This window comes from Primulina huaijiensis, chromosome 15, assembly GCF_012295235.1.
Source record: "Primulina huaijiensis isolate GDHJ02 chromosome 15, ASM1229523v2, whole genome shotgun sequence".
NCBI lineage: Eukaryota > Viridiplantae > Streptophyta > Magnoliopsida > Lamiales > Gesneriaceae > Primulina > Primulina huaijiensis.
The window spans coordinates 23,570,489-23,586,579 of NC_133320.1; the positions used below are offsets into that span (position 1 = coordinate 23,570,489).

The window sequence follows — 16,091 nt, forward strand, 5'->3', positions numbered from 1 at the left end:
ATGGCCTTATTTGATATATATTAATTAATAATTAATTTAAGAAAATGGTTTTGCAAAGGAATCTCGAACATTCCGGCAACTCTCACCACAGAGATCACTTGACTGCGACGGAAAATGAGGGTTCCCCGGCTATGCAAAGCGATGCTTGGTCCTGCGTTATTGTCGTGCTCACTTTCTGTTTGTTTGGTAAAATTTATTTCTTTCAGCTGTGAAAGTTTACATTATTCGATTAATATGTAGGCGAAATAGAACGACCTATAGTTTAAAATTGAAGCTGTCAAATTAATTGGATAAAACAAGTTTCAAGAACTTTGGAGATTTCTTTTATTGTGATAACTGATAACATAAGATTTTGCAACTATGAAAAAAATATTAAAATGAATCGATTTAGTATCGCAAGCAATCAAGTCCAGCTATGGTGTGTTTGTCTATTCCGTTTCTGGATTCAGGTTCTATGACACTGCTATTTGGGGTGTATGCACCTGAAAATGTACTGCTTGGACCACATTCTTCGATATTAATCAATCCCAAACATTTATTTGTGGAGTCTGTAAAGGTAACTACAGTTAACTTGCAATTTTAGTTTGTTTTTCTAGTTAACTGTTCACTTTATTGAAATAGAAAGCCTTCACATTCGTTTAAACGTTGCTACATTTTATCACAGGAATGGAATTTCTTTTTGAATAAAGGGTCTCAGATAAACATATCTTATATCATGAACTCCCTAAGTTCATCCTCTGTCGCGCTGGTAATCGCTGAAGGTAATAGTTAATTTCTAACACATAAGTTTACTTTTAGCAGTTTGAGACCTGATACAAATGACATAGATTATTCAAAAAGTTGGAGAATAGAAGTACCCAGGAGGACATGTATATCGCCTATTGCTGCAGATATAAATTAGAACTCACAGAATGAGAATTTGAGTCTTTGACAGACATGCAAAAGTCTTGTAGCATGTGGTAGATTAGTTTATTTGCCTTTTAATGTTTGTCTTCTTTAAAAGCTATATTGTTTGAGCTAAATAACTTTGGTAGGTGGCTACAGACACCAGTAGTTATGATGATGGAAAAAATCAAGGAGTTACATAATAGTTTTCTGTGTGGATTTTAATCGCTCGATCAAGAGTAGATTTCCTGAACTTTGATCTAAAGTGATGCTGATCTTTTGGTTCTTTATCAATTCAAATACATTATCATTTGATTAGAGCTTAGGTGGAGAAGTATTTTACCAGAGCCAGTGGGGAAGTGTTTTACCTAGACGGTAATGATTAGATGCCGGTCATATTTGGACAACAATTTGTTAATGACATGTTTAACACTAGCCATTATTAACGGAGTTGTTTAAGACACTTTTAGGATGCTTGTTTTTGTGTGTGTTAGCAACTCGTATTGGTGGTATATTTTGAGAATGAGGGTTTCTTATTCTTTGGATACCCTGTGAGATTTTCCTGCATGCTGCACCATTCCAGGAAATGAAGGTCTAGACGTGTGGCTTGAGGATCCATTGTATCCAAATACAACCTTATCTTGGAATATCATTCGCGGTCAGGTAAAATAAGGTCAAGTTTGAGTGTTTGTTATGTCAGGGGTTGAATCTCATCGGTTTACTGTCCACAGGAAATGGCTCAGTTCAGCTAAAGGTGTCCAAATCTTCTTCTTACTACATTGTTGTGGGTAACTTGAATTCTGAAGTAGAAAAGGCAAGTGTTCTTGAATGAATTTGTGGTATAGTAACTCTTTTAACGATTGGAACGTAAAATGAAATTACACTGTGTCACTTTGGTTGTAATCCTGTGCATGAAGTGCTTCAATTTGGATCATTTGATCTTGGTAATACTTATTTGCTTTAAGTTACTGGTCATGGAGTCCCTCATTTTTTTTAAGAATCGGCGCAAAAATTCCTATTTTCTATATTAAATATCCACCAATTGAATTTTCTTGGAGGTGCTAATAGATTAAAATTTTCATATTTAGAATTTCTTGTGACTTCTGACTTTGTTTGCATTGCTTACTGATATTGGATGCGCTCAAGAGGTACAACTTCAGTTCCAAATAAAGGCTTTTCTCTACGATACAACGGAAGCAAGTTTCCAGTGTATGCTTGATCAAGGCCAATGTGGTTTCAAACTGTATATCCCAAGTGAAAGTGCTGCTCTTCTTACCACTCCTGGTCGAAAATCTGTGAGTCTTTCTTGGCTGAATATTTTCGGCGACGAGTAAATTTTCATCTGTTCCTCTATAAAACTACCGAGTCATTCTCCTGTTCATCACGTTGCTTTTCATTAGAAAATGTTCAAGCACTTCCTCATATGCGAACAAGTACAATATGCGTGTGTTTGTGTTGTGCTAGGAAGTCACATAGACTGAGGATTCTTCTCTATGTCTATAGGGCATGGCTAATGATGCCTGGTATGTTAAAATCTCATATGAACCTCGATGGTTAACTTATATTGTGGTCCTAGGTACTTCTTTTCCTGCTAAATTCACTCTTATAGGATCTCTCCTTTTAACAAATCTTTTAAATCGAAAGTTGTTTATCTTTTATTATCCTATCAAGTTTGAGTCACATATACAAATTGTTTTTAGTATCATGTGATTTTACATCAAATTTTTCCTTTTATACCCCTAAAATATCTCTACACATCTAATATCTGTCAACAAATCATCTCACCCACAATTCTCAACTTCCCCACCACTTCTTAAGGTTCCCGGCATTTTCAAAACTTCATCAAAGCAACGAATTAAATAAACATCCAATCTAAAATAAACACACTCAAATGTGAAACGAAAATTAACCAAATAAATTTTAAAGATATTTTTTTATTTTTTTATTTATTTTTTTAATTTATATCTTAAAATTATATAATGGCAAATAGTATTTGGCTGTATCTTATCCGTTTATATTTTTAAGTTATTCAAAAATAAATAAACCGTAGTAATAGTAGTTTCTCGAAGTAGTCATTCATCAAAACCAGTATGCTCTGTCTGTCCACACCAGCAGTAGTAGAAAATGGCCGCAGATCAGGATTTGTTTCACTACAGCCTTCTGACCCTCTTCTTCATCACACCACCAACCATCATATCCCTCCTCTTCCTCACCGCTCCATATGGCAGGCACCACCGTGTCGGATGGGGCCCCACAATCCCGCCTCCACTAGCCTGGTTCTTGATGGAGAGCCCCACCGTGTGGCTCAGCCTCCTCCTCTTCCCCCGCGGCCAAAACCACCGCGACCCTCGTGCAATCGTCCTCATCTCCGTATTCCTCCTCCACTACCTCCATCGCACAGTCATATACCCACTCAAACTTCTGTTCACATCACCTATCCAGAAAAAAACAGTCGGAGGGTTCCCGGTGAGCGTGGCCCTGATGGCGTTTGGGTTCAACCTCTTAAATACTTACTTGCAGGCCAGATGGGTGTCCAAATACGCTGATTTCCACGCAGATAGGTGGTTCTGGTGGCGTTTCGTCCCCGGGATGGTTGTTTTTGGCGGCGGCATGGCGGCGAATATTTGGTCGGATAATTTGCTGACGGGCCTGAAGAATAGTGGTGGGGGGTATAAGATACCGAAAGGTGGGCTGTTTGAGTGGGTTAGTTGTCCAAATTATTTAGGAGAGATTTTTGAATGGTTGGGCTGGGCCTTGATGACTTGGTCTTGGGCGGGATTGGGCTTTTTTGTTTACACATGTGCTAATTTGGTACCCAGAGCTGGGGCGAATCACAGATGGTACTTGGAAAAGTTTGGGGAGGATTATCCTAAGAATAGGAAAGCTGTTATTCCGTTGGTGTATTGATATTTTGTGCCTTGTTATCCAAATCAAGTGTGTGCTACTGTCAAATCCCAAATACTTCAACTTTTATTGCTTCCTATTAAGTGATGAGATCGATTATGTATTAAATCATATATAATGTCTCTCAAACGGACAATGCTGTTACGATCACATTTTCACAATCACTCCTTTACTTGAATCCATCTTTGTTTGCTGGTTGGTTTGTTTTTTGCCCATTGATTGAACCCTAGGATCCAAGAATAGAGACCAATTCTGATTCCAACTTTTTACCCATCTGTGTAACTTGTTCTTCATGTTGCCGATTGTACTACTGTCTGACAACTCGAGTTTTAGGTCTCAGTCAGCAGCGTCTCAGACTTGTGCCATAGAGAGCAGGTCGATCCACAAGTTCGTTGAATCTCTTGTTAACTTACAATTTCAATTAACCTGTGGTTGCTTCTCTTTGTGATATTTTAACTTTTTGGTAGCTGTCTTCTGATGTATCAAACTTGTATCTCGGACTGGAGTAATTAAGTGCTGAATAAAAGATTATTGGCGAATTCTTGCAGTGACTTGATTTATTTCTATGCAGTTGAAATTCATCATAACCAGCTCAAAATAGATAAAACAGATCGAAAATCTAAAATGAAAGGTGATAAGAGGTAGTAATATGTGTTTTCACAGAGAATCGCAAAGGAATAAGGGATACACCAATGATATCAAATCACAAAACAAAACTATTCCGAACTCTGAACACTCAAAAGCAACATCCTAATGATACTTCCTCCCCGGAGTACTCCCGAAATCAAAACCTACGAGGTCAGATAACTGCAAAAGATTATCAAGAGGAATGTTATCAAGAAATGGGTGTTAACAAACTAATTAAAATCAAATGCGTCCGAATAAAATATAATTTGCGAAATTGTGTACAGTGGCGTCTCAGGGTGAAAAGTTTCTATGAATCAACACGAAACAACCCCTACAAATTTGAAGAACGCAAAAGCCAATTGAAGCATGCGAAACAATATTTCTGCCCATATCTTGTCACTTCAATTCATTAAGCTGATTGAGAATTCCTATCAACTATGGCAGGATCTAACTTTTGGGTACATAAATTTATCCTGTGATATTTTCAAGTTACGTTAGCCCAAAATTTGATGAGTTTCTAGATCACAACAAACAGTTATAGTCAATCAACTGTTTAGGTTTCTTTAAACTACAAATTTATAATACCAAAGAGTTTCACTTCATGTATTTTCCATTACTCATTAGAAAATCAACCTTACAGCAAAGTAGCAAGATATAATGTTACTTTGTTAACATCACTTTAACTTTAAACATTTATATCAGGATCATCAAACTATATGTTACCATGTTTGTCCATAAATTGATGTGCTCACCATACCCAAACAAGATGAAGTCAACCCAATTTCTAAAATACTTTTGCAAATTCATTATAAGACTGATGAACATAGAGGATACAGAAGTCGGTATATGTCATCTGATTTCGGCTTGGCAAGTATTTCAAATCAGTGGGCTAACCACACTGACACTAGATGGAATTAACCAAAATTGTTTATATACTTCCACCCATTCATTTTAAGACTAATGATGAACAGAAGGAAGCATAAACAGACAGATAACTTCAGATTTAGGCTTGAAAACATAGCAGACAAGACAATGACACACAGTACACCAACGAATTTATGGAGTTCTAGGAAGTTTTCCCAGTGACCTAGCTTGCCAATTAATGAACCTAGTGCAAAATGATAGCACAAATACACCATCACACACTATTGTCCATCTAATCACATGAGATCTAGATCAATGTAGAACCATTTAGTAAGAATATGTAAACTTTTACCTCATATGTTGCTAGGGTACATGAATACCCTGACTCTAGCACCCTGTTTGAAAAACAATGACAAAGCATCAGTGAGGAGTAATTTCGAGCATTCTAGTGAGAATGATCCATTAAATTTTAGTTGAAAGAGCCAACATACCATAGATTTTGGGGGAAGATTAGATTTGAACTTAGCACGAACAACGCCACTGTTCCCGTGAGGTCGAGTGACCTTACCCCAAATGCAACGGTAGTGAGAGCCGTTCTTCTTAACCTTGGCCTTATAAATGTACGCCATCCGCTTACCGAGGTACCACGCAACCTCCTCTTGCGTGTTCACTCCTTCTATCTGTATCAAGGACGTGTTTGGGTACTGGTTTGACTTCGACCTGTAGCCATTATCATCAATTTTCAAACGATCCAACGAAACCTACACTCGTAAACAAAACACAGCTCCAAGCTAACAAATAAATCAGGGTTTTTTTTTACCTTTTGTACCCAAGTATAGTTCCGCGGACATAAAGCCTGCAAAAATGCAAAGAAAAATATCCATCAAACAATCGTTTCCTCAACTAGCTGTGATCGGCCCAAACAACAAAAAATGAAAAAAAAAAAAAAACCAAAACGCAGCAGGCATATATGCCAGCGAATATTCCGGACGAAAAAGGGTCTCAAGTAACAAGAATTAGATTAACAGCTGACCTAACGCGTTCTCCTTGACGACCCTTCACCATTGTTGACGTTCTGAAGCTTCAGCTGGCGGAGAGTCAAAACGGAGGAACTAAACCCTAGCAGCCGCCGCAAAGGAACATATAAAGCTTATCGAACAAATTTTGGGCTGATGCTTACATAATTAGGTCTAATAAAATGCAGCCCATTTACTTTCTAACCAGGCCTGCCCTGATTTCGTTGTGGACATCTACTTATTTAAAAGTAAATTTTATTAACATTTTGAATGTCTTTATATTTTTGTAGAGGGTTTAAAAATCAATTTTGAATATCAGACGAATTTTTAAAATGTTACAAATATTTACATTGAATACTAACAAATTTTTATAAAGTATATAAAAATTTAGACCGAATAACTCTAAATTTTTAAACATACAAAATTCAATAAAAGTCTAGAATGCAAAATTTTAATTTGTATTGTATTCTATGTGAATTTTTATAATTGTTTATTTTATGTCACCCTACGCAAGACCGCCAACCGGTAGATGAGATCCTATCTATGTGGGCACTACCCTCATTTCATTTCAACGGGTAAGATATTGCCACACATACAATTTCAAAAAAAAAAGTGGGTCTTATATATGCATGAGCAAATTTTGGCCATCCATCATATCATGAGAACAATGTCCCAATGTCCATATGAGTAGGATGAAATAAACCCCGCCAACCGAGGGCATACATAACATATAATGGCTATGCAAATCATGAATCAATTATCCTTTTGTTACGTTTGGATAAGTATTTTATAAATATTTTTCGTATTTTATAAGTGAAAAAATTTGAAATATGTATTTGAACAAGATTTTTTATGAAAATATTTTTAAAAATGGTTCTAAGTATATTTTTTAAAGAGTAGTGTTCTCTAAGGAGACGCAAGGTTATAAAGTTCACGAATACCGACTCAAGGCTGGTAAATAATGACCTCGCCTCCTCTCTACAGAGAGTCAAGTGTCGTGCAAATTATGAAGCTCTTCGTTACACGCCGGAGATTGAGACACTCGGGAAGAAACTGGTGGATAGGCTAAGAGACAATGGAAACCCGTTTATGGACTTCACTTGAGGAGTTGAGGTAATTATCGTTAATTTTCGTGATCTTTTGGACTCGGATGATGTTTTTCTACTCAAGTCCTGTGCTTTCTTCAGGTACGAGAAAGATATGCTTGCATTTACAGGCTGAAGCAATGACTTGACTGAGGCGGAAGCTGAGGAGTTGCGGGCAATGAGGTACAGTGTGAAGTATTGGAAAGAGAAAGAAATCGACAGCCGATTAAAGAGACTACAGGGGGGATGCCCTTTGTCTCCGAGGGAAGCAGCGCTGTTTCTCAAGGCTATGGGGTATCCTTCTTCAACAAGAATATACATCATGGCAGGTGAAATTTACGGTAAAAATAGCATGGATGCTTTTCGGGAAGAGTATCCGAACGTTTTCACGCACTTCACTCTGGCAACAGAAGATGGATTGGAGCCTTTTAAGCTATACCAGAACCGTTTAGCCGCATTAGACTAAATTATAGCTGTGGAAAGCGACGTCTTTGCTTATACGTATGATGGGAATATGGCGAAGGCCGTGCAGGGGCATAGGACGTTTGAAGGGATCCGAAGGACGATTAATCCCGACAGGTTTATACTCGTTGTATTTTGGTGATTTCTTCTGTCAAAAGGAGATCTTTTTTTATGGGATTTTCAATTTTGTTGTTTTTTTCAGGCTGAAACTTGTAAGATTGGTAAATTCGTTGGATAAAGGCGGGGTGTCTCGGGAGGATTTCGTGGCTAAAGTAAAGAGATTAAATTCAAAGATAGTAGAAAAGCCATATCAATGGCAACCAGGAGCATTACCAAGAGTAGAAGAAAATTTCTATGCAAATCCTTATCAGGATTGTGTTTGTAACTCTACGACTTATTTGATTATGAAGGGTGGGGAACTGAATCGAACACTTGGTTTGAAAGCCCCTCGGAGAAGGTAGCTAGCTTGTTTTCGTTAAAACACGGTAAATGGCGATGTAAATATACCGTATGTTGCTCGATTCAGACACACATATCTATCTTGTTATGGGGTATTTGATGAAACGGATTTTCTCCTACCTTTCAGAACAGCAGAAGGAAGCAGTTGAATTGTGAAGAAAATGAGGGAAGGAACACAACAGATTGGAATCAAGGATACCATTTCCCTTTTCTTTTCGATCATATTCATCTGTATAATATGTTCTACCTCTTGTCACGGATCAGGCTTTCAAGAATACATATGTATGATGATTCGAAAAGCTATTGATTGGAAAGTTTTGACATATATCTAAATCCCACTTCTTCTCCATTAATCTGGAATTCCGAACAGCAAAAAACATCAATCTATGATGTTTTCATAAATTCTTACTTGCATTATGATGAACATCCGAGTGGCAACAACTGGATTCACCGTTCACTTCCCGGATTTGGAGTCATTTGCATGGATTTTATTAGTGCATATTTTTTTTCCTTGTTTTACATAACAAACAAAGAAGTTCGAGGTGAGAGACTTGCAATTAAGTCGGCAATTTCGGCAGTCACACAATTAAGTCGGTGATTAAGTGTTAATTTGCTCAACCAACGTTCTTATGAGTCTGTGATTAGATTATGCTTAAAATAAATGATGTAGTGTCAATAAACTAATTCTCATGAAAGGTTATTATGTAATGTACCCAAAAAAAAGGTTATAAATAAATAAATAATATACGAACTTTGAAAATTTTGTCATTTGTTAAAAAAAAAAAAGGAAATTAAAAAATCAAAGGCCAAAATTAAGCTCCGACGACTCCCCAAATTAATAATTTCCATATAATTTTCGTTTATTCATCATCACCTTATATAAAGGCAAGGCTATTCTCAAATGCATTGAACCATCTAATAGTTTCCCCCTCAAAATTTTCTTCATCCAAAATTAGAACAAAATCAAACACCAAAAACAAATCATCATCAAATAAAGCCATGTATTCCTCGATGAAGTTGGCATTGGTTCTCTTCTTGGCTTGCTTTCTCTTGATCCATGGGATAATAGGTATATTTACTAATCCTTGTGAGTTCTGAACGTTTTTTTTTCTTTCTATTTGTATATAAATATATCAATGCAGCTGAGTTGATCTGCGAGGACTTGCCTACGGAACTGTGTGCCCTGTCGATCGCATCATCGGGGAAGAGATGTGTGCTGGAAACCTACGTCAACGAAGCAGGTATCAAGAAGTACACGTGCAAGACATCGGAAGTGTTGGCCGAAAAATTGTATGGCTACATAGAGAACGACCAGTGCGTGGATGCCTGTGGCCTTGACAGGGAATCCGTCGGGATATCCTCTGACGCCTTCCTGAGGCCGGGATTCGCCGCTAGCCTCTGCTCACCGGAATGTTACGAGAATTGCCCCAACATTGTCGACTTGTATTACAATCTCGCCGCAGGAGAAGGTAATGCACATTCAAGTAATTTTAGAGTTCTATCCATGATTTATGCATTATGGGTTATTCGGTATTTGTTTATGTTTTAATTAGCAGGCTTATTTTTAACGGAGCTATGTGCGAAACAGAAGCGCAGCTCCCTCCGCGGCATGCATGGGATTTTCAGCCACGGTTACGCCGCCGGTGATGCCCCTGCTCCATCCCCTTTCTAATTGATTCTGAATCGTGGCCAATGGGTTTTCCAGCTCATATTTTTCGAACTCCGTTAAAGAAAGATTCGGGTTGATTAGGATTCGATTGGTCTCTGATTTTTTAGTGAAGTTCATTTTCTTGAAAGTGAGTTTACCAAAAAAAAATGTTGTCGGATTTTAATTTGATGTAATTAAAATGTATGACTCCTGAATAATATTTGGCATGCTTGAAAAGATTGTTATTGGTTACTCTGAATATGAATCAAGTGTTTACTAATTTGTAAATATGTGAGTATGCATATTATAAAAAATAAAAATAACCATGAGCTCAAAATGTCTCTTTTACAAGAATCAAGGAGAAACAATTTGACTTGGGAAAAAAAATCATTTATAAATTGTGAACAATACAGGAAATGTACACAATCGAGGGCTGACTTTATGACAACCTTTTACAAGCTAATTATTCAAAGAAAAAACAATATAATTTGATTTCAAATAATAATAACTAAATTGCAACCAACAATGATGTAAAAATGATGATATTCCCGAGTGACAATTAGCATCTGGGAAAATCTGGAGGTGGCGGGGGCAGCCTACTCGAAGGCGTCGGTCCGTTTTCGACCACGAAGGCTGTCGCTAAGCCCCAAGGCAAGTGTACATCCAAATGACAATGCAACAACCAAACACCTGGATTATTCGCTCGGAACCTAATCACCGCCCATCCTCCAACTGGAACCGCGATGGTGTTTCGCTCTTGTGGATTGAAGAAATTGAACATTTTGCTATCGATTGTACGGTTGAAGTTCCCAAATCCTTGAGCCAGCACAAAGAAGTTGAACCCGTGTAGGTGGATGGGGTGATTCTCGATCCCGATTAAGGCAGTGTTTTGTAGCACTATCTCTACGGTTGCGTTGTATTTCACTTTCTTGACCTTGGTGGATTTTGTAGTCATTACAAGCGCTCGATTCAAGCTGTTATTCGGGTTAGTGTAGTCGAATCGCAATGGCGGGTTATTAGGAAAATCGGTCGTGTATATTCCCCCGACGTTTCTGAAAAATGCCTCGAGCATGGACAACTTGGCGGGGAATTGGAAGGATGCATTGTTCATGCTTGCTGCGAGTCTTTGGCCAAATGGGCCGGAGCATGAGGAATTACCAGGGGCACCGCAAGCGGATAGGCCCAACCCAAATGTTATGAACATGTGTTCATCTATATTGCGGGGGACCGGGCTCCAAAAGGGCCCGGTAACAAGCCCAGTTAAGTTGGTGAAAAATTTGTTGGCTGTGGGGGTGTCGTTAAATGCAGGAAATAGGCATGACAGGTTTAGACCGTGTCGATCCTTTGTACTCTATGATACCGGTTGTGGTGGTGTTGTCGAAGGGAACCCCAGCCGCACTAGCGTAAGGACTTGCGGCCATGTAGTATCGGCCTGATGTCTGATCCGCGGTTAATAATACATCTGTGGTTTGTCCTGGTGCTAGCACGACCACTTCGGTTGTATAGGGGTTTGTGTACGAAGCATCAACCGCTACGACTTCCATCTTGTGATTGGCGATCTTGAAGAATAGTTGGTTATTGAGTGCAGCATTGATTATCTGGAGGAGATATTTTTTTCCATGCTCCACTTGTAACTTAAAGGTGTCTACATTTAAGATAATAATGATAATCACAGCCCATTCTATTACATTTGTATATAAACGTTAAAATGATCAAAAGCAAATTTGTGCTAGAAATTTGTATATTTTTTGTGTGACGTCACTTACGGTTGGAAGAGCATGGATACAGATCACCGGGTCTGCCGTTTATAGTATAGGCATCAGACAGATTCGGGGCAGCTCCGGTGGCTAGCGCCTGATTCTCCACGTCGATCACATTAGCATTCCACCACTCTCCTACAGTCATTAAGAAATTGAGTTGAAATGTCTTTTCAAAACGAGTTTATTCTCACAGCAACTCTAGACTTACCAAGAACTATTGGGACTTCCCTGTGTGGCTTAGGGAATGGATATGATTGACCTGATTTAGGCCGGATGATCAGGGCACCATGAACGGTGGCTCGAAGCCATTGAACGTGTGCGTGCCACCATAGGGTACCCACTTGACGGGTGATGGTGAACCGGTAGGCGTAACTTTGGCCGGGACGGATAGGGCATTGGGTGGCGAATTCAGGTCCATCTGCCCAGCCGCTAAGCAACTGGAAAATCCCATGCCTGCACATCAAATGAATACCAATTATTAATTTTATTTCATTCTTGGAGTGACAAGAATGATATTGTTGATTACATACCAATGAATGGATAGGTTATAGGGCGACTTATTGAAAACGTAGACGATCAGAGTGTCACCCTCTTGCACGCGGAGAGTTGGCCCCGGAAGACTGCCATTCACAGCAGTGATCACTTGGTTTCTGCAGAGCCGATTGACAGTTAAATTTTGCACCTGTTCATGCGTTCACGTTATAAGTATAAGTACTCAGCATCCAAATCTTGGGGAAATACTCAAAAGTTTTGAGGTTGACATATGATATAATTAATTAATTGATCGGTTGTACAAGAACAATCATGGGGTTAAAAAGAGTACATGCAAACTAATCAAACATTTTAGACAAAAGTGGTAAAATCTTTTATGAAATTAATTATTACTTAATATTGCAAAATTATACATGCAGAAGATTAAATATATATGCAGTCTATGTGTTGCACTGCACATAGTATACATGCAGAACATATATCAAAGTAAGCCAAGAAACTTTACATGAAAAGAATGTTCGACGATGGCGGCCGAAGCAAATGAAGAAGACGAATAAGCCAACAAAGCCAAAGCGCATGCAAACAAGAGAACAAGATGATTCGCCATTAATATTTATTTGTGAATCCTGATCACTTTCCCTCAAGACAAGAACACCCTTTTTGGAGAAATATATTTTATAAAAGATGGCATGAAATATAGGAAATTGGTTCGCATATGGAGTATATTTATACATGCATGCATTTTCTCCAAATAAAATTAATATAATTTCCGGCGATTGCGTGAAAGGATACTCCGAATAAATGTTTAAAGGGAGAACTGAAAGCTGGTGGTAGAGGAAATTTCGTTACCTAACTGTTTGGATCGGACTTCGGAGTTGGCCATCAAATATTTAGTTTCAAAACTTTTTTGAGAGTTACGTTCTCAGTGTGAACCAAATTTTTAACTTATTATTTTTATTTCTTTAATATTTTTTTTAATCATAAAATCAATTTTATATTTTATTTTATTCTTATGAAATGTTCAATCAAAAGCTCAAGAAAGCTGTAATATATGTCGAATTCTAATTTCTATTCATATATTTTAAAAGTTAAATGCTGAACACGCATAATATTTTTTAGAAAATTATTTTAATGAATTAAAAGTTTTTTTAAAAAATAATATGGAAATAATAATTTTAATAAAACTTACGCTGTGGAAACTGATCTGGATATTTGTTTTTTGTTAATTTTAATACGGAAATAATTTATATACGTTTTAGTCAGCATCGTCAGCCGTGAAATAAAACAAAAAAAAAAAAGTAAACAAACTTGTTCACCCACCTAGTACGTGTATATATTATTATACACACACAAATACTTAATTATGTTTTATTTTCACCATCGAATTCTTGATTGGATCGATCGACAAGGTGTAGATCCGATAGTTAATTAATTTGTTTCTTGATTTAATCCTCGACTCATCCAATCTCTAAGGTTGTGTTTTGATGGAAAGATATAGATTGTAGGATGATCTCAAATTATAACCATATTAAAAATATATAAACTTCAAATGATTAGGTCGGAAAACGGAAATATACTTGAACAACACAAGAAGAGATTTCAAATCTTTCCTTGTCATTTCGAGCTAAAAAATGGAATTGATTACAGGCATACGTATGAAATTAAATGGCCGTCAAAATCATTCAATCAAAATAGAACCTAGATGAACAAAATATCCGTTTTAATTAAAATTCCGAGGTTGTTGGTTAGATGGAGAACAACCAATTTATAAAAAATCCCATGATCTAGAATGTCTTGTTTCATTACTAAAACATGACTTGTTCAAACCAGACATTTAGCACTACGATTCATGTTTTAGACTTAAGGGGGAAGTTGAATTATAGTTGAAGCTTGATCGATAATCACCATCCAACCAATAACACGTCCTTCAATCCTCATTTGTCAACCACTGAATAAATTTAAAGGGTAAAAGAAGAAGAAGATTTGCATGATAATTTATTAGATTAAATTTGATTGTAGTCTAGTCCAACAACGTCCGCACCTTATACAAGTAAAAATACCGCTCGCACTTAAATATTATTTTTTATTTGTTTAAAAAGATATAAAAAAATTTAATTTTATTCTTCCTCTAATTTATAAGTGGGAAAAATTACATTTTTTTGGTCATGTATCTTGAAGATGTTTTTATTTTTGATCTCATTATTGGAAAATTATCGATTTTAGTTCACTAATATGTACTTTTTTTCTTTCAATTTTAGTTTTTTTTAACCAGAGTGCTAATGTTGCTCGGAAAGTAATGACTTGATATCATAAAATATTATGTGATACCAAAAATTGTTTATTTAACACTGAACATTGTTGATAAATCTTGGGCTCCTCAACCTTTTTTCTTTCAATTTTATTTTTTTTTAACCAGAGTGCTAATGTAGCATGGAAGAGTAATGACTTGATATCATAAAATATGATGTGATACTAAAAATTATTTATGCGACACTTTCAAACTAAGGAAAAAATCTTGTTACTCCTCAACCTTTAACCCTAAATTTCTCATGTGTGAAACGTTGATACATCTTGGGCTCATCCTCCACGTACGTTCTTGGGCTCGTTCTCCACATTGTCGTCCACAGCCCCTTCTCGGCCCACGTCGTCTTTACGGCTCGTGACACGAGGCAACAGGATCCAGCTCAGGGCATGCACCTGTGTAAATATCTACTTCATTGGCCAGAGAAGTTACCATGTTATGTGCCTCTATGGAAGACTAGGCATGAACATCTGCATCAACGGGAAGGGAACATGAGTTTGGAAATTCAACTGAGAGCCCTCCAAACTCCAGAGGCGATGATAAATCGGAGATCCTCTTCCCTTTTGCACCAGATTCTGTAAATCGAGAACTCATCGAGCAACTCTTCATCTAAAGATGTTTAGTCGTTAAGAGCACATTATGCAGCAGAGGTTCTACATGGACATATCGAGGATTAGATTCCACTCCAATTAAGCTCATTTCACTCTTTTTAACCCCACCGTTGACCACCTCATTTTTAGGGAGTGACAACTTGTGTTCCAGCTCTACGGACAGAGCTTTGTATTCTGGTGCAATGTTTTTCTTTGTATCCTTCCTTGGGCAGTTGTTCACAGTTTTTACAGAACAACTTCTATAGTTGTTCTCAACTCTCTGATGACAATTTTGATGCCAATCAATACTGCCACTCTGGGCAGCTTGATATTCTTGAGGTGAACTAAAACGAGAATATGGAATGGGATGAAGATAGGGACCCATTTTAGTAGGTCCAGTTGTCATACAAGCATAACCTCTGCTGGATGAAGATGCTTTATGGTGACATTTTGCAGGCACACGTTCGTTGAACTTCCATTTTTCAAATTTCTTCCAATCAAGAACTCCAAAATTTAATGCCTTTTCTTGAACACTTATTTCTTTCTCAACTTTCTGGAGAAAACCAGGTAAATTTGACATGTGCCTAACTAGCTCATCATCATTGCACACCTTACTCCCATGGAACGACTTTCGGTTATTCTCCAACGGTCTGATTTGGGCATGCTCGGTACTTGTATTCTGTCTAAATTCACAATATGGATCGAGTAATGGCTGAACAATGGGACTCCCAACTTTCGGCGAATAGAAAGAGTGAGTCAGACAGCTAAACGCCATATCTGACGGTTAAAAATAAAGGTGACAATAGATGTGCGGTCAAAATCAATCGGGATTTTCTTGTTTATTTTTTCCTGCAACTTTAAGTGGGCCATGAGGCCCATATTAAGGTCCAAGTGGGCCCATCGTGATTGGGAGCCTCATCCGTTGGGTACAGGACCTTTTTGTTTGTAATGGGGCAGCAGCCCGTACTTCGGGATTCTTTGTTTACGTTAATATATA

At 37.5% G+C, this 16,091-nt stretch overlaps 3 protein-coding genes and 3 pseudogenes across 5 annotated transcripts; 4 read left to right on the top strand and 2 right to left on the bottom strand.

Moving 5' to 3' along the window:
- The first annotated feature begins 305 nt into the window (after nt 1-305).
- LOC140960201 (E3 ubiquitin-protein ligase APD2-like) lies at nt 306-2,495 on the top strand (annotated as a pseudogene).
- Nucleotides 2,496-2,939: 444 nt separating this feature from the next.
- Nucleotides 2,940-3,971, top strand: LOC140959528 (steroid 5-alpha-reductase DET2). The gene has a single exon (XM_073417406.1). The coding sequence runs from the start codon at nt 3,010-3,012 to the stop codon at nt 3,790-3,792; it is 783 nt and encodes a 260-aa protein (XP_073273507.1). The 5' UTR covers nt 2,940-3,009; the 3' UTR covers nt 3,793-3,971.
- A 431-nt stretch (nt 3,972-4,402) lies between these two features.
- LOC140959530 (large ribosomal subunit protein eL33y-like) lies at nt 4,403-6,458 on the bottom strand. 3 transcript variants are annotated; one of them, XM_073417407.1, is made up of 5 exons: nt 6,314-6,458; nt 6,101-6,136; nt 5,772-6,000; nt 5,633-5,675; nt 4,403-4,596 (listed from the first exon to the last, which is right to left on the bottom strand). In XM_073417407.1, the coding sequence occupies exons 1-4, from the start codon at nt 6,343-6,345 to the stop codon at nt 5,634-5,636; spliced, it is 339 nt and encodes a 112-aa protein (XP_073273508.1). In that variant the 5' UTR covers nt 6,346-6,458; the 3' UTR covers nt 4,403-4,596; nt 5,633. The 3 variants fall into 3 exon arrangements, with proteins under 3 accessions (XP_073273508.1, XP_073273509.1, XP_073273510.1); XM_073417408.1 differs by having other exon boundaries at nt 4,403-4,606; XM_073417409.1 differs by lacking the exon at nt 4,403-4,596 and adding an exon at nt 4,629-5,524.
- Nucleotides 6,459-6,839: 381 nt separating this feature from the next.
- On the top strand, nt 6,840-8,618 carry LOC140959434 (O-fucosyltransferase 19-like; annotated as a pseudogene).
- A 630-nt stretch (nt 8,619-9,248) lies between these two features.
- On the top strand, nt 9,249-10,019 carry LOC140958968 (uncharacterized). The gene is made up of 3 exons (XM_073416620.1): nt 9,249-9,371; nt 9,445-9,771; nt 9,859-10,019. Exons 1-3 carry the CDS (start codon nt 9,302-9,304, stop codon nt 9,972-9,974), a joined length of 513 nt encoding a protein of 170 aa, XP_073272721.1. The 5' UTR covers nt 9,249-9,301; the 3' UTR covers nt 9,975-10,019.
- Nucleotides 10,020-10,331: 312 nt separating this feature from the next.
- On the bottom strand, nt 10,332-12,865 carry LOC140960052 (laccase-7-like; annotated as a pseudogene).
- Between the last annotated feature and the right edge of the window lie 3,226 nt (nt 12,866-16,091).

Coding starts and splice junctions, on each gene's coding strand:
- LOC140959528 (XM_073417406.1), top strand. CDS start 3,010: ATGGCCGCAGATCAGGATTTGTTTCACTACAGCCTTCTGACCCTCTTC.
- LOC140958968 (XM_073416620.1), top strand. CDS start 9,302: ATGTATTCCTCGATGAAGTTGGCATTGGTTCTCTTCTTGGCTTGCTTT. Junction 9,372..9,444: donor CTTGATCCATGGGATAATAG/GTATATTTACTA, acceptor ATATCAATGCAG/CTGAGTTGATCTGCGAGGAC. Junction 9,772..9,858: donor CAATCTCGCCGCAGGAGAAG/GTAATGCACATT, acceptor TTTAATTAGCAG/GCTTATTTTTAACGGAGCTA.
- LOC140959530 (XM_073417407.1), bottom strand. CDS start 6,345: ATGGTGAAGGGTCGTCAAGGAGAACGCGTTAG. Junction 6,137..6,313: donor CGTCAAGGAGAACGCGTTAG/GTCAGCTGTTAA, acceptor GCATTTTTGCAG/GCTTTATGTCCGCGGAACTA. Junction 6,001..6,100: donor ACTATACTTGGGTACAAAAG/GTAAAAAAAAAC, acceptor TAATGGCTACAG/GTCGAAGTCAAACCAGTACC.